Here is a 21,745-nt window from a genome sequence, read left to right on the forward strand (position 1 = left end):
TTATGTTTACATTGAATATCGAATTGATGTCTGGTCACTTAATATTAGTTGAGTATACATTGGGTTTACTAAATAATTTATTGAATATTTATTACGTATTGAAATAAATTTATTCCTACTGGGATCTTTGAGTGACTTCAGCATGTTATTTTCGCAATGAGAAAATCTGTTAATCCACAATGCAGTTTTGTTCAATATTTCGTTAAAGCAATGGATTACAGAGTAATTGGCTTCAAAACCTAAATAATTAAACATTTAAGTAATACTTCACGAGTATTTAACAAAACTTTCTTTTTTTGTTGTTGTTGTTAATTCATTCAAAAAATAGGAAACAAAAGATTACAAAATTTTTATTGAAAAAAGCATTAAAATATATTTCTTTATTTCTTTTTTAGATTTACTTTCTAAACAAAGGCTGATATGTTTGATGAACACAGCTCGTGAACCTTTCAATATAGCATTCGATATAGCTCGTGAACCACTTGGCATCGATTGGAGCGACACTTAACGGTCATAAAGGAAAATCAATCACTAAAATTTTACAATTACGTAATATTTATTAAAATATGTTATTTTATTTGGAATTTGAAATTAAATTATGTTCAATGAAAAAAATTAGTTAAAGCAATAGACTAATACCTGAATTAGCTCTGTAAAAAATTAAAGAAAAATTGTATGTGAGAGAAAAAAAAAAGGTTATTTGGAATGGACACAGCTTTATTCTCCATTGTGTGGGGGAGAGCAATAATGCTGCATAAATTAATCCTTTCGGGGTGCCTACCCCTTTGCGGCCAGTCTTTGTGATATTGAGTTACGTGGTTATTGTATTATACATACCATTTTTGAAAAGCGAAAATAAAATGAAAAAATTCGATTTATAAATCTTTTATCAATGTCCTAATTGGTCGTCAGCTACGCACGATTATTCTATTGATTTAGCATTATAAATAGCAATTTTAAATGGGATGATGAGATGTCTTAAGAATTAGAAATATACTGGATGCATATGGAGATCACAATGTATTAAAATATTCCAGGTGCAATTAGTAGATGTTAAAATGAACACTTTACCAGTTTATTATATAGCAGCAACGATGTTATAAAAAAAAACACCAATAAAGACTCGTAACTGCCGATCCACAATTATAAATTAATACCTTTCAGAGCAGTGTCCGTATTTACTTATCAGAACTTAACCCTTGGCATCTCGAGTACCGTTAAGGTCATGCATGCATGACGCTACCACCACCCTACCCTTAGCGTAAGAGATAGAATAAATAAAAGTCTACCTTACTGTCAACACATGGCTTGTCTGTTGATTCCTCTCCTGAGTATTCTTTATTTTACACTAAAACCAACCATCTGCTGTATCCTTCGCGGGAAAAAAACAAGAAAAAGTGACAGGCTTTCGTAGCTCTCGGCAGTGGCTTCTTTTTCTCCAGGTGTTTCGGCTCGTGCTGCATGTTCACTCTATTTTTTTTTTCTTTTTCCTTTTTCCTCTTAACTTTCATTACATCAGAGGTAAGCCGCCCTTGTTTGGTTAATCATGTGACCTGACCGGTTCTGACGTTCGCATGTTGTGGGTTTATTTCTCTACGACGGAAGGTCTTTGGACATACGGAATTTAATGCTACTAGCGCGTGGGTTTCCTACTGTACCTGCCTCCACTATTATCGGCAAAGCGACTACCTTATACGGAAAAGGGTAGCAGAAGGAATGCTTTATGAAGATGTTAGTGACACGGATTTATAATAAATCAGAAATCGGGTCCCGGCTACTCATATTTCTATAAAAATAATATACTGTAATTATACTGCAATATGATATACTGTAAGTATACAGTAGTTGAAAACACTTTTTTTTATGTTTCATCGGAATTCCACTAGGTGGCACTGTAATCGGCACAATGAAAACTACAGAAGTTAATTATAGGAGCTCTGATGTAGTGGTCAAGACTTCAGCTGCGAAAACAAATTATTATAACAGAAAATAACAGGTTTTTAACTCTTTGAAATAGATTTCTTCTTCATACTTTCACATGTGATAGAAGCACCTTTCAATCACAGTTTTCGATATTACTGAAGCTCCTGCATTGCATTTTTGTTTACATTTTTTATTTATTGTATGTATATTCCATCAAGGAAAGGTTGCAAACCTATAGCACATCATTGGTGCCACGGCGAGTTAATTGTCCCGATGCCATTAAATCCATTGTCTTTCAAGGTTCTCTCATGTTAAATAATAATAATAATAAAAAAAGTCGCTTATCTATGCTTCGTAATATGTAGGATGTTACACAAATGGAATAATGTCTGATTAAAAATTATAGCACAAGCGTGGACTGAATATGCAATGGCATTATCGTGGCTTCATTTACAGCACCTCCAAAAGAATTTAGTTTGGTTGGAAATTATAGTTGAAGCAATTAGGACTTTCCAGGCTATTATGTCGACTAATTAGGCATGCTGTTTTGGCGCTTTGTCTACTTTTCAGGATAAAAAAAAAATCCAGTATTCGGGTTTAAAAACACAGCCACCTCCATATGAGACCGAATAATTCAATTCACCTTTAGTTGAAATGTCTAGTATGAACTCAAGAAGAACTCAAGTTTTTACAACAAAAGGGAAAATGTCGCATCTTCGTGATTTCACTATGGAGGCGCTGTTCAAAATCAATGGTGCAACAGTGAAGACCATGTCCAAGGCCTTTTTTTACCTGAAAACGAACATGGAGCATGTAACCGCCACATCGAAGGATAAATGCTGAGATCGTTGACGTTCGTCGTATGCGAGGTAGGCGAGCTAGGACAGAGGCCATCCCACTTTCAACAGCATTTTCGAAGTGTTACTCTCAACGAGAAGATGCTCAGAAAATGCATCAGAAAATGCTAGAAAATACTCAGAAACACAGATTGAATAAAGAAGGCTCAAGACTTGCTCTAAACACATAGCAGCAACTTAGAATGTCCATCATAATCACTTGATTTGAATCCCATCGAATGCTTGTCGGATATTCTAGATATCCTTAAAACAGCAGAAGCAATTGCTTTTTATCTTTCACTTGTAGGAGATGTTGGAAGAGTGGTACAGAATCCATATAGATGAACTCTAACTACTTGTTGATTGTGTAACATCGAGTAGAAGCATTTGTAACTGTTAACAGCTACAAGGGGTTATTACTGATTGCTGTTCTCCAGTGTTTTTTGTCTGCGTTACAAGCTTACCAGTAAAACAGTGGGAAATCTAGGGCCTCCAAAGATACTAGGATACTTATATATTCATCATACTAATAAAGGAGTCAATCGCTCTCTTTGTTATAGGAGAACAAAGGTATATCTCTGAGTGTCTTTTTTAAAATAACTCTGACGGTAGTAGTAACTTACTACCTTCGTAGTAAGTTATTAAAAAGTACTTGAATTAGAATAATTAAACACAAACTAAGGGACCAGAAAGTCTCCCTATCTGCCTTGAGCTCTTTTATGTTCGAAGAGTCGTAGGAGAAATTACTCTGAGTCTATTAAGCCAAGTAATTTCTTCGTTCTGTCATACACACACACACATACATCTTTTTCTTCCATATTTAAAAGTATATAAATGTCTAATGTAGAAGGTAATGGTGATAAAAATTCAACAATATTTCCAAAGAATTTTCTATGCGAATAGAGATCATAAGTTTGATGAACCATTAATATGGACAATTTCGTATTTACTTATGTTTTAATTAAACCCTAAATATTAATCCGCGTATAATCTTCCTTTCTCTTTATTTATCTCTCATTTTTATTCTACGTTGATAATATCACAACGACGTCTGGCGTTAAGATGAGGAATTAATGAAAAATGAATGTTGACAATTTCGTTGCTCACACGAATTAATGACAGAAGATGGGTTGTTCGTTTGTACTCTTTGTAGCTATACTGCACGTTTTGATGGGATCTTTGCAAGCGCTGTCGGGAATAATTTTTTTTTCTTCACGTCATAGATCTCTGATTTCTATTCCTAATCTCTGGAATGCTTTAGCGGTGAGAGTTCCGATTAACACTGATTCTTGTTTGAATATTCGCAGTTGTGTGATGGAATTCCGAGAGCAGTTTTAAGCGTGTTTAGTTATCAGAATACACATGTAAAACAACTCGGACCATACTGATATTATTAACGTTTATTATTTAAAGAATAAACTGGATTTATAAATTTTATTAATAAAAGCTTTACATTTTTGCTTTTAGTTTTGTACTTAAATACTACCGAATGAAATAGTGGTTATGTTTACGTGCCGTATTTACAATGTAGTTTGTATTAATTCTTCCCACCCCCATCTACACTATCCTAATCAAGTCAAAAATGCGTGTTTTTTCTTTACTAATCTTTGGCTTGGACAATAATATTAACAAAACATTATTTTACCATAGTCATTGTTTTGTTATTTTTTCCAGAATGTTGTTGTTGGCTGGCTCTTAGGATTGGTGGTATGTCCATCGCCATATAATGACTGGAAGGTTAAGGTAAGTCTGAAATATATAGTGTTGATTAATTTGCTATTAATTTACTTCCTGGAATGAAATCACTGGTAGGAAGCGTCGAATCTTCTATGGTTTTCATTTACTTACCATGGAACAGTTCACTGTAGTTCAGTTATTTAGGTACACGGTAAGTTAGGTCTCCTGAGGAAGGGATGCACGAGCAACCATAATGTATGGGACGTGGTTCGACGTGGATTTAAAATAGTTGGAGAGTGTACAGTAGAATAGTTGTGTTGACTAAATATTTTAGATCGAATGGGTTTAAAGAAACGTTTCTGTTTTTCAAACTTTTTTTTTAAAAGAAAATGAATGATCCTTTACTAAATATCGTTTAAAAAACATTTAAATAATTTTTTCAGTCATTTTTAATTATTTCGCAGAAATAAAAATAATTAGAGATATCAGATCTCTTCATTAACAAAGAGAATGTCGCTGGAATAGGCGAAGGACGGATACTGTGTCCACCCCTCCCCCCTTCATTATAAGATAGACTGCAAATACACTTGCCATTTTGGCGGATTGCTTTGTATCCTATTCTCTAGGGTATGTTATTAGATGCTGCTCTTACAGAGCTAATTGAACTTTCAAGTGATTCCACATTAAAAACACCTCAGAATTATTTCACAGCGTCCCCTTTTTTCAGAAGTAAATTCTGAAAAAGGACACACATCAGTACATGAGAGATGTAGTTATTAACAAACGTTTCCCCTCTCTGGGAACTTATTTGCGACGAAGAATACTCTAGGGCTAGCCCAAATACTCACGTAAACGTCTTGATCCTGAACGAAGTTGGACATGGTATTTGCATTAATACCGGTCGAAGCACGAATACAACTGTTTTCTTGACACAGATTTGTTATCTGATTAGTAACTCTACGAGTCATATTCTGTAAATTAAACTTAATTTAAAACAAGTATGGAAAATGTTCGGAGATAATCAAAATAAAATCGGCATTTCAAAATAGCATTCTTATATAGTGATCAGTGGCGGCTCGTGGTTTGAAATCGTGGGGATGCTGCAACTTTCGAAATATACATATCCACTGTAAGTACAGTGTATACGTGTTTGGATAAAATATCAAAATTATGGTAAAAAAAAATAAATAAACATGAAAAAATATTGTTTATTGTCAATTAAAATTATACAGTTTAGTATAATTCAAAATTACTTAAAAATAAAATCCATTCTTGTTTTGTTTCGAGCGAAAAGGTCAATAACTTTTTCCTTGATGTCTGTGTGACTGTTGAAGAATTTGTAGTTCACTTACAGTCAATACTGTCACAGAACTTATTTCTTGAGGTTGCATTTCTGAGATCATAATTGTCAATAACCCCAATAATGTTCTAAAATAAAAACTATAACACATGTTATGTCTTTAATTGTAATGTCCAAGCACTACGAACACTCTACTACTGGTGCAAACTGCATATAAACAACAGTGGAACTGCGCGACAGACAGTGCCGCATTACGCTAATAGCTCGATAGGGATCTTTGAGTGTTAATAGATAGGAAGTTGAAGTTTAGGGGCCATGTGACAAAGATTGCCAATACAACTCAAAAGATAATTGCAATGCTGAAACGAACGTTCACATGTAAAGAAAAGGATGTTATTTTGCCTCTTTACAAGGCCTTGATAAGACCTCACTTGGACTATTGTGCGTAGGTCTGGTCTCCTTGTTTCCGTTGTGATTCTGATATATATTAGAGAGAGTACAAAGGCGAGTGTTAAAAATGATATCAGGATTGTGGAATACTGATTATGAAGACAGATTGAAAATTTGTAGACTGCAGACACTAGCAAACAGGAGAAAGCGGAGTGATATGATTGAGACTTCTGAAAGGGGTCATACAGGATTTCAATTGATGGAATTTTTCAATTTATGGAGGGTGGGGAAAGGACGAGAGGGCATCCTTGGAAGCTGAGAATGAAGGCCGCCAAGAAGGGTGTGAGGACTAAATTTTTCTCTCAGAGAATGGTGGGCGATTGGAATGAATTGCCATTGGATGTTGTGAGTGCAAGCAGTGTGAATTACAAAATTCACACTGCTTGCATTTCTGAGTATGATAGTATGATAGCTGGTGTGTGTGTGGTATGTGGCCTCCCTCTTGGTCTCTCTTAATAATAATCTCACTATGACGTGCATATGCTTGCGCGCGTAGCAATATGGCACTGTGGTAAACACAGTGCTGCTAGCTTCCTTCACCCTCTTAAGTGCTACAGGATGGATTTTTATTATTTTTTATACAAAATAAGAGAATTTATAGGATTGTTGATGATAAAATTAAATATTACAAGCAAATATAAAGAAATTAATAAATATATTTATATATCGAGAAAAATTGGGGGTACTGCAGTTCCGCAGCTCATGCACGAGCCGCTCCTGATAGTGATATCATTTATTACAATGGAATCTGCACCTAAAGCTGGTTTATGTTCTATGCATTGTTTATTTATCGCCATTTGTAGCATGATTTTGTATTTATTGCGAATTGCTTAATTTTGCCATCGAAAAATAATCAGATTTAAACCCAAAGCTTAGATGAGCTGACAGTATTTGGCAGACATCCTAAAGTACCAGACTCCATTAAATTCCATAAAGAAACTTTTTGACCAAATGGATTATTAAAAGTAGTTCGTCACGTGTAACAGGTCTATGTTGCTTAATAATAATAATAATAGATCCAGAGCAGCATAAAACCTTCTAGGTGTTCATCGTAGAGATTTTAGCCTATCTTGTTGGGTAACGTGCCGTGCTCTTATACTCTAGGATTTTAACAACCTTCATAAAAATGTAGGTTATTCTAGATCATTTTTAAGCTAAGATGACTTTCATAGGGAGAACTGATGGCTGCAATGTCGTTTTCTTCTGGCGTCATGAATGGCGTTACGACTGTGATCATAGTAATGGGAGAAGAGAGATCAACAGTGGTGTCATTGGTGAAAGGCATATTTTCAGCTAGAATACAGGAACGGATCTTTGGTTACGGTAAGCAGTCAGACAATTCTTAAATCCGTTAATTATAATCACATGACAATGCAAACTTTTCCTAATATTATTTTCTATTTTCTTCCTATAAGCTTTCTTGATTTCCGTCATCTCTGCTATGGTTGTCTTGATGGTATCGCTGTTTATCATGTCCGGAAATCCGTGGCTGATTTCAAGGGAAGAGAGACGAGAACAACGAACTAACGTCGTCAGGGTTAGTTTCATTTATTGCCACCAACCTGATTGTATTTTGTATGTAGCGTAATATTCGACCGAATAAATTTCTATAAATGTTGCTGCTGTTAATTTAACTTAATGAGATTTGGCCAGTAAACTTCTTAGAAATTTAAGATCTTAGAAACCAGGCACGCTTCCAAACCTTCAAGGTTTACTGTTCGTGTTGGAATGTTAAGTCATTCAATACAAAATGAATTACGAGCTGATTGAAGTTTTAGATGATTCTCATACACGTAAGATTTCTGCGATACGAGTTCTTTCACGACCCTAAAATATAGTGCAGCGTACAATTCAGAATCACAACGTACAAATTCATTTCGTTTACTTCAGTTACGTGGGAAAACACTTAACCTTCAGAAACTTAAAAAAAACACAGATGACAGGTGATGACTGTGTACACCAGTGGGTGCACCACTGGTGTATACAGTACACGCCATTGGTGTACACAGTGGGTGAAAAAAGAAAAAGGAAAAAAAAAACTAGAAAAAATTCCAAAAATATTTTCCTAATTAAAATTCATTTTTAAATTTGTGTTGCACCGTGTCTTCTATTTCTATACTACTTATGAATTAGCGGTCAATAAGGTGAGAATACCCTATGGTACTCGAGAATCACGCCGTTGTGAACGCAAGGCGAACGAAGTAGTGCTCGGGCGGACCGAGCCGGGCCAGAGGAGATCACTGCAGATGCTCAGTCATAGGTCGTATGTATGTAATGCGTAGTGTGTATTCTCATATCGTCTACCCATCTCCTCCACCCCAACATTAAATCCTGAGTGCGCCACTGGTGTACACTATGCATTTCATAGTATACGCTTCTTGGTTTGTTTTGCATTTTAAAGTAATATCTTTTTTATTATTTTTTCTTCAAGCAAATAGTAAAACAGCTTTGCTGGCTTATATATTAACATTGCAATACAGAAAGTGATAAAGGTAAATTTGGGAAAGTTGTTTAGTTTAAGATCGGTACCATTTTTTAAATTATTATTTTCCACAAATGTTTTATATATTCTCTCTCTCTCTCTCTCTCATATTTTACTTATTTTATTTTAGAGAGTGCGCAAGAATGTCTCATCAGATGAAACCTTTGGATGGGTCTACCAACCTCCAGGTAACAATACCACTTGGAACACTTCTTGGGAAACAGTAGTTGAAAATAACCGAGATGCTCGTGGCTTGGATGATACCTTCGTTGTCTGTTCAGGTGATGAGCCTTCGGTTTGTACTCCTGGTTCTTCGACACAGTTTTCTTCATCCGTTAATCAAACCAAAAAATCTGAGAAGCGTGGAGTTGAACAGATTTCTTTGTGCTCTGCAGGTCCTATTAATTATTCTAGGACATTGGGGACTGTAGAAGAAGTAGAGGAAGAAGAAGAAACATCCTTTGGAATGGGAAAGTCAACTCTCAACTCTATTCGCCATAGTGTTCAGATAGAACCTCTTCCCAGTACATCACGACACCAAGGAATTGAGGCGCGTGATCAAGTGCGTCACAGTACTATGCTCCGCAAAACATTTGGTGGTTCTTCAGCTGAAATCCCAATTGACAGTTCGCTTCAAGAAGAATCGCGGCCAAATGATTTACAAGACTTTGAGGAATCGGGATTTGTGGACCTGCTTTCATCACCAACTCAGTCACCAAAAGTATTTGAAGGAAGAATAATTTGGTAAGTAAAAACCAGTATTAGCTAAATAGTTTCGATATCTATTTCAAATTTGTTCGACAAATTAATAAGCATTTCTGGTCGAATATCCGCTTGTGATATTCGACCATAAATGCTCAAGTATGGATGTTTAAAAGTCTTACAGTGGCTGCACTGCATAGTTCAGAAGGGTTGGACAGAGGGACGAATTCCGGATGATTGGAGTAGAGCTCTCATAGTACTCGCATATAAAAAGGTGAATAAAACTGAATGTGAAAATCACATTCAGTGTTCCTGGTAAGATTTATGCGAGTATACTGGAAAACGGTTGAGAAGAATTGTGGAAGAAAATCTTGGTGAAGAACAAGCTGGATTCAGGCCAAATAGAGGCTGTCAGGATCAGATCTTCACTTTACGACAAATAGTTAACAAAGCATGGGAATATAACAAAGATCTGTATTTAAGTTTTGTCGATTTGGAAAAGGCATATGACAAGGTGCCAAGAGAGAAGCTATTCAATACGCTTCAGTTATATGGTGTCAATGGGGCATTATATCAAGCAATACTTAGTCTTTATTTGAGTTGTAAATCAGCAGTTAGGATTGAAGGAGGTACTGGAAAATGGTTTAATGTTAAATCTGGTATCAGACAAGGATATACATTATCCCCTCTGTTATTCATTATCTATATGGATTACATTACGAAGGAAAGTGGTATTAAACATGATATCAGAATGGGAGATGTTAATGTCAGCTCTTTGCTTTATGCGGACGATGTTATACTTCTAAATAAATCCGCTACAAGCTTGCAAGATTCCCTAACTAAATTGAATAACTGTTGTAATAGATATGGTATGAAGGTCAGCAATAAAAAGACAAAGATAATGAAAATAGGTAGAATTGTTGAAAATGTCAACTACATTGTGAATGGAGAACCTATAGAACAGTAAAACATTTCAGCTACTTAGACACGATTTTTAGTGAAGACAGTAAATTAAATATAGAAATAAACAACAGAATCAACGAAACTGGTATGGTAGGAAGTCAACTGAATAAATTCATATGGAATAAGAGAGAAATTAGTCTTGACACTAAATTAGCCGTATACAAGACAGTGTTCAAACCAGTTTTAATTTATGGATCTGAGAGCTGGGTCAGAAGTAAAATACTTGACCAAAGACTGGAGACCGCAGATATGAGAGTCGTGAGAAAGATTAGGGATCATGAACAGATGGCATCAATGGTAATATCATATTAAAAAACGGGATATTAGGAAAGAACTTGACATTATCAGTTTCTAGAAAAAGAAAGATGAGCAAAGCAAGGGAGTGTTCTCTGCCAGTTGGCAGAAAAAAAAAGACACAGAGGAAGACCAAGATATAGTATTATATCGAGTATTATATAGGTGGATTGAGACAGTGAAAAGTGCCTTAGACAATAGAAATATAAGATCTGATAATATTGGAGTCTTGACCGGTAACAGATTGGAGGATAATTGTAGGTAGGAAGTTAGTAATGATGTAAATTTTTCATGTAGTGCTATCATATCCTGTACATCCCTTGAGGGTACATGTTAGGAATTTGATGATGATATTAATTTGTTGTAACAAATACCGAATACATGTTTTTTTTTTTACTTTATTTAATGCTAATATAATTTTAGATTATCTGCAAAGGTCTATTATCATATACTTATATTTCTTTATTTTGAAATACAGTCTTAACCTATAACCAGGCTGTTATCTTCAAGAATGTTTTTTTTTTTTTCAAGGCAGATAAAATTGCTTGCAACACGCACTGTTTTTGCATGTCTCTTCAGTGACATTGCAGGAATTTCTTCCTTTGAAAGAAAATACCAATCGTCAAAATGAAGATTCTTTTTTTCAGTGATTGTCATATTTACTGCAGTTGTCTGCCATCCATATTGCTCTACTCTTTTTTTTATACTTCCCAAATAACTCATGCTATGTTATCTTCTGCTTCCAACCAAAACTTACCGCAACTCAGCATTGGTTGCATACATCGAAAGTTGCTTGTGGCCTTTTACAGGATTTTAAAAAAGGTTCCGTATATGAATGGAATAATGTATTTGTCATTCGAGTACTCTGAAGTTATAAACAAGTCGTTTCTCCTGACGTCATTCTATCTTCTTTTTACTGCAATCTGTAAATAAATGAAACAGCATGTTTATTTAAATCAATTCAATGAATTGATTTAAATAATTCAATATTTATTCAATAATTTATTCAATATTTATTCAATAATTCAAAATAATTCAATGTTTATAAGAGACTAAGGTAGTGAGATGGTAGATATTTCGAAATTTCTGACATCCTAATAAGAATAGCAATGACACGCGTTTATGTGCTTGAAATATTTATTTCAAATATAAATGTATATTCCTTACGTTCTTTTTTTTTATTTTTTATTTTTACCTAGCCAGTTATTGATAGGAGAAAGGACTTGCGAGAATAAGGATACTTGAATTATTTTACCATATTTGTATTATGGTTTATAGAGCAGAATTCAGAAAAAAAAATACGCTGTTGCCAATTCACAATATTTGGAATACGAGCAAGGAGATTTTAACTATTTGCTTATATCTCCATGATTCGTTATTTTCCGTAAAACTCACGATCGTGTCGGTAACTACTTCTCATCATCATCATCATGCATATCAAGGATTTAGGCCTAGCGTGGCCTGTTCGGGCCTTAGAAGTCATCGTTGAATCGTTTAAGAGGACGTCCTGGTTTTCTTTTTCCTAATGGCTTGTACTTTAAGGCTTGTTTTGGTAATCTTTCTGTTTTCATTCTTTGAACGTGTTCCATCCATTTATGTTTATATTTTTTAATTTTTTTCTGTTACTGATTCTTGGTTTAATTCTTTCATAATTTCTTCGTTTCTTTTGTGATCAAATAGGGTATACTTTGCAGTTTTTCTCATAAACTTCATTTCTGCTGTTGTTAATCTTTGTTTGTCTTTTTGTTTTATTATCCAGATTTCGCTTCCATACATTAAGACCAGTAAGGCTAATGTATTGTATACTTTTAGTCTGGTTTGTTTTTGAACTAAGTTTGGTTTAAATATAGAGTTAATTACTCCTGTTATTTTTAAATATTTTGCAATTTTTACGTTTATATCTTTTTCATTTTCATATGTGATCGAACATCCTAGGTAGTTAAATGAATTCACCTGTTCTAAGATCTTCTTATCTATTACTAATTTAGTTCTTACTCGATCTTGTCCTTTAAACGCCATCTAAAATAGCTTTGTAAATTATTTTCAGAATTTGTAATTATTATTTGGTCGTCGACAAAAAGGAGTGTTTAAGTTCACAGTAGGAGAAAGTTTAATACCTTGATGGAAATTTTTATTCCATTTTATTATTATTTCATTTACGTAAATATTAAAGAGTTGCTGAGAGGGGACATCCCTGTCGGACTCCTTGGTTTATCTCTCTCGTAACTACTTCTGTTAATGATAATCCAACCCACTAAAGGTTAGAAATTATATTTCTAACCTTTATGGGTTAGTTTCAGATATACCACCTATTCTTCGAAAACTGTCATAATTCCCTCCTTTTTGGGGTGTGGTTTAACACTTGTTAGTGTTTTTGAATCCGGAGGAATATGTAAATGAAGAAAATGGGGACGAGATCAGTAAGAAGATAGAAAACGGATACAGCAATGAATATATGGTGTGTGTGTGTGTATGTGTGCTCGGAGTCTGAAGAAATTTAATCTTTCTTGCTAAAGATTCCATTAGAAATCTCCATCAAATTGGACTATTTTATCGAATAGGACAGTGATCATAGTTTTTTTCCCCCGATTTGGTGAAAATCGGAAAAAAATGTCCGATTTCGAAATTGTCATGTGCTGACAATTTCGGTTGCGAGTTTAGGGGTTTACGTGTTTTCTGCTTTATTATTGGGAAAATGTTACCGGATTTACTCATTAGCTAGACATGCTACAGCTTAAGGCATTGCAAGAGGCTTCCGCCTCAGTATTGAAAAAAAAAAATAAAATAAAATAAATAAAAATTATAAATGAACATCAGCATAAAAACAACGAAAATTATTGTTATTATGGACTGTTTTTGATTTTTTCTGCTTTTACTTATCGTAAGAAAAAGATTTCTCGCAGTTCTCCAATTCTTTTTTATAATGCACGCCTGTTCTTGAAATCAACAAATTAGTGTTTGTTGACTTATAGGAGAAGGTTGGTTAAAGCTAGGTAGATAATCTTTTATTTAACCATCTTTCAATGTTTAGCTACAAGATTTCAGCATCAAAGATGAACCTAAAATAACCTGCTTTTGCTCCACCTTCCACTAACGGTAATTTTTTACTGAAACGGGGTTCAGTTTACTTCTGATTTGCTTCTTTCTGCTATTATAAATTTCCAGTGAATTAGTTTGCTTTCAGCGTTTTATAATAATACGTATGTGTGATAAGGATAAAGCGAACAGCCCTTTAAGAATAGTTGAACAAAAATACACATAACATTATTTAATAAAATAATTATCTTCATTTAAATTATGAAGCGAGTTAGAAACATTTTATGTGATTATTTATAGATAAATATCTATCGATCAACTTATGATTAATGTAATTCTAATTTTTGCAATAATAAAATAGCGAAACGAATGCTTTAAATAATTTTAAATTTTTTTAATTTCATTTTGTTTCAATAAAAAATTGTTTTATTTCATTTTTAAACAAAATGAACGAGTATACCGTATTTTATTGTTTTTAATTAAAACAATTTAATTAAGTGGCAATACATAATTAAAAAAATAAAAAACCTAATTTTTTATTAATAACGTATGTATTGTTACTAGGTGTGTGGCATGTAGGAGGGGGGATGCTGTATAATCTTAAATCCGGCCCCAATTAGGAAGAAAGGAACAGGACACAGTTATTGAAGTATGTCGTTGCGAACAAGTGTAAATAATATTGGTGCTCTTAAGTTTAAAGGTGGTATGGGAGGAGAAAGTTGGAATTCTGGGAATAAACGGAAGACGTTATAATGTCATATTTTGTTTTATGTATGGGAATTTGTTATTAAATTTAATAAATTGATTTTATACTCATAGATATTATGAACTAGGATTATTTTGCACAGATAGCTTCTTGTTAGAAAGCACTTACGTAGGGTATTACTTTCCCTTTAGGCCATGCGGGTTTATGGTTTGCTTATGAACGTTATAAAATTTGATGGGGACCGCAAATTTCTAGATGCAAGTTAGTGAAGCTTTGTTAGTGAATGCGAGTTAGTGCGCTTTGTTGTTGATGCTGCGTTTCAGTATGATTTTTTGCTAGTGATTAAAAAAAAAAAATTCAACGAAGTTATCGTAAAAATCTATAGCTAGACGAAACGGGTACTCGCGATGTTTTTTTCGCGAAGGAGAATTTATCTATTGTAAACTTGGTTGTTAGTTAAGCAAATGGTTTTTGGTAATTTATGAAAAGGATATCATCCACACGTTGCTCATAGTAAGTAGTGTTATCGTCCAAGATGGGAGAAGTGAAGTTCGCAATCCACTCCTCTAATATCCGATCCCCCCCCACCCCCACCTCCGACAGGTAGCAAAGACCTGTTGATATATTTGTTTTTTGTGTGATAACAATGTGCTGAAACGAACATTTGGAGCAGTGCAAAGATATTATGCGGATGTATTGATTTCGGTTACTGTCCTGGTTGAAAAGGTTTCATATCATTCCAGGACAGTCACCGACTGTTATCGAGCAATTTCTGATGAGAACATTGGAATAGCAAAACAGATGTTCGAGCATCTCGAGTTTGATAGGAAGGAATTAGTTGTGCCTTTTTGGATTACATAAGTTTACTAAGTTTGAACCAAGTCGCAGAGACATAGAGGCTTCAGGGTATTGCGATGAAGCACATGCAGTGACTAGATCCTCCATAGCTCAATCGGTATAGACGAAGCCCTTTAGTTGGAAAGACCAGGGTTCGATTCCAGTCATGACATGAGGAACCAGACCTTTATCTGGTCTCTTTCGACTAAAGGTGAGTTACCAGTCTCATACGGAGGTAGGGTTTTATATTCCGGCATCTCGGGTTTTTCGTCCCTCAGAACAGGCAAACCTGCCAGTAGAACACACGCAATTTATAGACAAGAATACTTAAGAGGCATAGGGGTAACCGCCTCATCCTCGTATTATGATTAAGAAATCCAAGGATACTTGGAAGGCTGTGGGCGCTCAAGTGCCTGTTAAAGCCACTGATGGATGAACGTGCAGTGACTTTGTCTTTATTTCTAAGACTATCTGAGGCAGTTGAGTTGTTCGGAATGGTCGAAGTCAGTATTGCGGTGGGTTTATCAAATAGGTTTTCTTTCTGGTTCCTAAATCAAACTCAGTGTTTCCGAATATCTCATCAATGATCACTTAATTCTTGCCTCCTCATTTCGTCTCAAAGCATCCTCGCTATTTTTACTCCAATAAAATAGAGAAGCCAATTAAAGAACAGTTATGGAATTCAATAGGTCTTATTTCCCCAAGTTTCTTAACTTATTCTCTTCATGAATATTAGAGATAGTGTTTGGATCTGTTACATTGAGAACATACTTTGATAACTTATGATACACATTCAGACAGTATCAGCCACGGGAAAAGACCTGCGTTTGAATACCGTTGAGTACACCAATGAACCTTCAGCCAATCTCATACGGGACTGGAACAGTTTTTCATACCTTGAGGTACAAACCAGCCAGATACAAGACACAAAAACAAAAAACCACCCAGAAGGAGACGCGCAGTTAATAGACATAAAAATAGGCTTCATGGTCTTAGTTTCTCTGACCTTAATTCCAAACAACGCAACTAAATTCATTTAAAATAAGACAATTTTTCCACTTAATGAATTTATTTTTAACTGTTTTTCAGTGTTCAGCCACAAAAGATGCGATTCAGCAAGAGAAAGAAGACTCAAATAGATCCAGTCTATACTATTGAGATTTACGATCCTGATTCCTTGGTTGGTTTAAGTGATGTGGAACTTCTGGAGAGGCTATGGAAAGACAGAGCTATGCATGAGGTAAGATATTTAGCAATTCAGCACTTATTTTAAGATTAATCTTTAAAAAAGCATTGGAAGAATGTCCAGAGGGAATCACAATAAATGGAAAGATTGCTAACAACCTACGATATGCAGATGACGCTGTGCTAATTGCAGATAATATTATGGATCTCCAAAAACTCATTGACAGAGTATACATAGAAAGCCAAAGAATGGGAATAAATATAAACATCAACATGACAAAATACATGATCATCAACAAACATCCAGCTTCATCAATGAAACTGACACTCAATGGGAAAAATATTGATCAAGTGTCAAGATATAAATATCTTGGTTGCTGGCTTAATGAACGGTGGGATCCAGAAATAGATATAAAGACAAGGATTGAAGTTGCACGGCAGTCCTTCATGAAAATGAGAACACTATTCTGCAATAAAGACCTAAACATGGAAGTCAGATGCCGAATGCTGAAATGCTACGTGTGGTCTATTCTGCTCTATGGAGTTGAAACATGGACATTGAAGGCGACAACCATCAAGAAAATCGAAGCCTTTGAGATGTGGCTATACAGAAGAATGCTAAAGATATCATGGACAGAAAAAATTACCAATGAAGATGTCTTAAAATCCATTGGCAAAGCTAAACATCTTGTACAAATAATCAAGAAACGAAAAACATCATATCTTGGTCACATCATGAGAAACAGCAAATACCAACTTCTACAAACTATTTTGGTAGGAAGAATTGATGGCAAAGGAACTAGAAGAAGAAAAAGAATATCATGGTTTGACAACATCAAGACGTGGACAGGAAAGAGCAGTGCACAACTGTTCAGATTAGCACAAGACCGCAGTTTGTTCGCCAAGATGGTCGCTGACCTTCGATAGAAGATAGCACACTAAGAAGAAGAAGATTTTAAGATTTGTCTTCAACAGAACGCAAGTTTAAATCATCTAACAATAATACTTTCGAAGTTTATTAAATATATACACGTTTATAAAAGAATAAGTATCGTTAAAGAATAAAACTTTCGAAGTTTATGTCGATAAGAAACATAATTGTTGGCGGATAGTATTGTGCACACTTCTACTAGCTGAATCGATATTTTAATGAATCCAAACTTTTCATGAAACTTAGATTTTTAAAATAATTGACTTTCTTCTTGGGTCTAATCTCTCTTCACCCTTTTGAACTAATATTGGATAAAGTTAGTTTTAGAGGTAAAGTGGCACATAGAACGAAAGTTAGTTTTTTATATTTTAACACAATGTTTGCTGTGTATGGACAATTAGTAATTGAGAAAAAGCTGCTACCGCCAATAATAGTTTTCTCTCCGAAACAAGACAGCAGAAATAATAAATCACTATAAACCGGAAACAATAATTACTGAGAGATAACCGACTTTATTTGAATTTTTAATCTGCGAGCCTCTATTAATTCCTTATCCCAAGTATTTAGAATCCTTGTCAGCATTTCTAACATCTGGAGAAAAATCCCTTTCTGGCATGGTAATAGTTTGATCCTTCCTCACAGACTTATCCACGAATAATTGTTGCTTATTTCACTCCTCATTTAGTAAAAGGCTGCCCCCCCCTCTCTCGAGGAGTGTCTTTCATTCCTTTTGTCTCATATTCTCAGTTTCAGAGTTGTCTTACTTATTCTCAAGAGGTTTTCCTCAACTGCACTATTCATTCCTTGATTCTGTTATCTTTTCGTTTCATGTTTATAAATTTAATTTTACGTTTTTATTTTTTCCTCCATTTTTATCATTCTTTGTTTTCATGCCTGACCATGTAAGCCTACTTCTTTCTTTATTTTTTATCGCCGTCAGTTTCTCTTGTTTCTCACTCACTCACTCACTCACACACACACACACACACACACACACACACACACACACACACACACACACACACACACACACACACACACACACACACACTCTCTCTCTCTCTCTCTCTCTCTCTCTCTCTCTCTCTCTATTTTAGCTTGTTCTGAAGCTTTCATTGCGTTTGGACACGTGAGTGAACTCACCCATGACTTGTACGCACATGTGATACTTAGTTTTATTTTTTGAACAGTTTTCCTTTATATTTATGTCAATTATACGAGCCTCGTAGCCTGTCATGACCGATTTCTTCAGTGAAGCGAATTCAATATTTTAAGAGTTTTTTGACATAGCAGAACGAATTGTGTATTTTGGTAACCGAATGACTCCCCCCCCAGCAATTTGCTTTTAACTGGTTCTTGATAAATTTAAATTGTTAGTTATCTATTAATTATTGGGGGTGTTAGAATTATACCTTTTTTAATATTAGTGAACTTCGTTACTTTGTTTAGATTTGGCTTTTGTAAACATCTATGCCCAAGGTGGGATTCAAACCCACAACCTGTTGGTTGGAGAACGGGTATGCTTTCCACTCGACTAACCAGGCCGGCATTTCATTCTGTATTCTATCAAAGTGCACCGTAGATGAGTTTTGGGGAAGGGGAAATTATGTAAACAAATTGCATTTTCCAATTTTTATCTACTCACCTCATATAATATGAGAGTTTCTTTTCATTTGAACGATCTGTTGAAACATCTAGAAGACTCACTACTGGAGTCTTTGATTTATTAATTTTTTTACTACGACATCAGCAGTAAGTGACACAAATTTTCTACATTTCATGTCATTTCGGTATTTAAAATTCTAAATTAGGCGCAATTATCTGACTACTGAGCCTTTGAAAGTTTTTGAATTTAGGTTTATAATAGGTTGTCTTAAGAATACACTCCTGGTATTCATACATTTTAGAATCCATCTTTCTTTGGAAGAGATGATTTCTGGCTAAGTCTATATCACAGCTTTTTTGTGAAAATTTAATATGAATCCTCAATTGTCTCCACTTTGACATGGCCTCGAAAATCTTGTAACCCCAGAGGTTCTGTCAGCAGCTTAACTACTTGCATTCCTTAAGTAATTTTTCTTGGAAAGCAAGGCTTTGTTTTTAGTTTAATGACCCAACAGAACCCTTTTCTTCGGTGTATTTAATATTTCTTGGTCTCGTACTTCCACCTTAAACTAAAAAGTGTAGCTTACATTTTTTTCATTGTCATAATAAAGGGTGAATTCATATCAATTATCCACAAAAATAATTCAACAGGAATAAACTAATAAAATTTAGGAAACAACAGAAAATGGTCAGCACTAGCAGCGTTGGAGTCGGGCAATTTTCACGGAAGTCATGTCAATAACATGATCCAATCTCCGACTTGTCTTTGCAAAGATAATTGTTTCTTAAATAACAGTATTAAAATACCTTTAAAACGTCAACGTAAATTACGCTAAGCTAATTCATGTTTCGAAAATAAGCTTACGTCAATATGTCAATACAACTGCACATCTTAAGAATTCAAGGATATTTGGGAGAATAAGAATATATATTTGACTTGTATTACAACTGGAAGTGAAATAAATGAAAATCGATCTTGTTAGTTTTTTGTTTGTTTATTGGTATTTCTGTTTATTATAAGAAAAGTGACGATTTGCAAGTTATGTCAATAAGAATTCTGTTTTCATAATACCCAAGTATATCAGTATCTTAATACTGTATTATCGCTTATTTAGAATTAATATATATAATAAAACATTTCTTGATCTTCACCACGTTTCATGGTAAACTTGTAAAGATTTTTATTTATGAAATAAATAAAAAGTTACACTCCCTAAGATGTATTTGTAAGATTTATTGTGTCTGGAAATTTAAATTTATTTTTAGTTCTTAAGAAAGAAAGCAGAAGTGGCATATTCCTCTTCACGTCTACCCAAATTGCATGAGGCATAAACATGGAAACTTCGTTTTGGTGTTGGTAAAGTATTTTTAAACAGTTTAGCTGTTGTTAAGTCTTATTAGCATGAAAATTTGATGTCCTCACCTATATTCGTGCTGTTTTGTTTCTCCTAAAAACCTTGTCAGTTAAACTTTTATCATGTGTATTTAGGCTTTCATAATGATTGGTAAATGATGATTCGAAAATTTTGCTGCTTTTAAACATTATTTTTATTCATATAGAATAGAAATGGCATATTATATTCAATAGAATATTCATGGCACCTTGTTGAAATTTCCCAATCAGAGTGGTGAGAAATTGACGAGGCCAGGAATTTAGAAGCGTGGTTGTAAATGGGGAACCGAGGTTCACGGGATATATTGCGAAAGTGGGCAAAATAGCAAAAGGGATCACCTCATGTTGGGGAAAAAATTACGAGTAACGATAAAGAAGTTATCTTTCTATGTTTGACTTTAGTAAATCATATTTGGATTACAGATTTGGTTGAGTAGAATTCTTGGGGAGGAAGAAATGGAGATAATTCCCAGCCAGGTGAACAGGTTTGTTTTTAGGTCTGTGGATTGTTTGTTGTGAGGACAAGAGATTGGTTTATTGACAGAAAGGAAAAGGATATGAAGAAGCAAAAGTTACTAAAGGGGGTAAAATGGAAAATTTTCCAATACATTACTGGACTGGAGAATACAAGAATTAGAAGCCGTGTAATTACAAGGGCTTGGACTAGATTTTTGGCTTGAAGAGTGGTAAATGACTGATTATAAGGTGTCAGAGGCGGTTGTGAGTGTTTGGTTTATCAATGAGTTTGACAGGTATGATGGGCATTGTCATTAATGGTTGGTGTGGATATCGCAGGATGAGTATTGACTCTGTGAAGATGCCCACTTGATTTCACGATATGAAGTGTGTTTCGCAAATGTAACCGAACAATTATACTCTACTTTACTCATTTTAGCCTGATTTGTCCTTACCTGATCCCAATCGAACGAATGATTTTTGGAACCGTATATGGTGGTGGTGGTGATTAGCATTTGAAGCTATACATTTCCTATGAAACATACGCAATTGTTTTCTAGGCCATTATAAATTATGCGTTCTTTTTTCCTTACATCAAAAAAATGAAAGAAATTAAGTAATAAAACTATCTAAATGTTGGGATCCAGATTGACTATCTTCTCGTGAGAGTTACATGGCAGTCGCTGCTATGATTGAGAAATTCTAAGACCATGTCTTCTGTTATTATAAAGTACAACTGGAAATCGTACACACACAACCTAATTTGTTAGGAATTTAAAGTAAACGCTTGGCTGACTGGTTCGAGCAACAAATAAGTTAAAAAAAAAAAAAAAGGGGGGGGGGTTATTATTTGACACATCCAGGGAGTTCAAGGACTCATCGAGGCAGGGCACCTGTTCTACAACTGTCTCCACCATTCAATAACCAACTACACCAACGCCATCTACCGCCGACCTCCACTGGTATTTC

General features: G+C 34.6%; 1 protein-coding gene across 1 annotated transcript; it reads left to right on the forward strand.

Annotated features, from left to right (window-relative positions):
- The first annotated feature begins 4,493 nt into the window (after positions 1-4,493).
- On the forward strand, positions 4,494-20,259 carry LOC150105120 (uncharacterized). Its single transcript, XM_090395121.1, has 6 exons — positions 4,494-4,502; positions 7,359-7,509; positions 7,602-7,723; positions 8,799-9,412; positions 16,296-16,446; positions 20,194-20,259. Exons 2-6 carry the CDS (start codon positions 7,368-7,370, stop codon positions 20,257-20,259), a joined length of 1,095 nt encoding a protein of 364 aa, XP_090251247.1. The 5' UTR covers positions 4,494-4,502; positions 7,359-7,367.
- Positions 20,260-21,745: the final 1,486 nt, after the last annotated feature.

The sequence above is a fragment of the Typopeltis vanoorti genome, chromosome 7 (genome assembly GCF_054136105.1).
Source record: "Typopeltis vanoorti isolate ZY-2024b chromosome 7, IOZ_Tvanoo_1.0, whole genome shotgun sequence".
In the NCBI taxonomy this organism is placed as follows: domain Eukaryota; kingdom Metazoa; phylum Arthropoda; class Arachnida; order Uropygi; family Thelyphonidae; genus Typopeltis; species Typopeltis vanoorti.

Excerpts from the sequence above, each read along its gene's own strand:
- LOC150105120 (XM_090395121.1), top strand. The coding sequence starts at position 7,368 with ATGGCTGCAATGTCGTTTTCTTCTGGCGTCATGAATGGCGTTACGACT. Across the intron at positions 9,413-16,295 it reads TTTGAAGGAAGAATAATTTG|TGTTCAGCCACAAAAGATGC; the intron begins GTAAGTAAAAAC and ends ACTGTTTTTCAG. Across the intron at positions 16,447-20,193 it reads AAGACAGAGCTATGCATGAG|TTCTTAAGAAAGAAAGCAGA; the intron begins GTAAGATATTTA and ends ATTTATTTTTAG.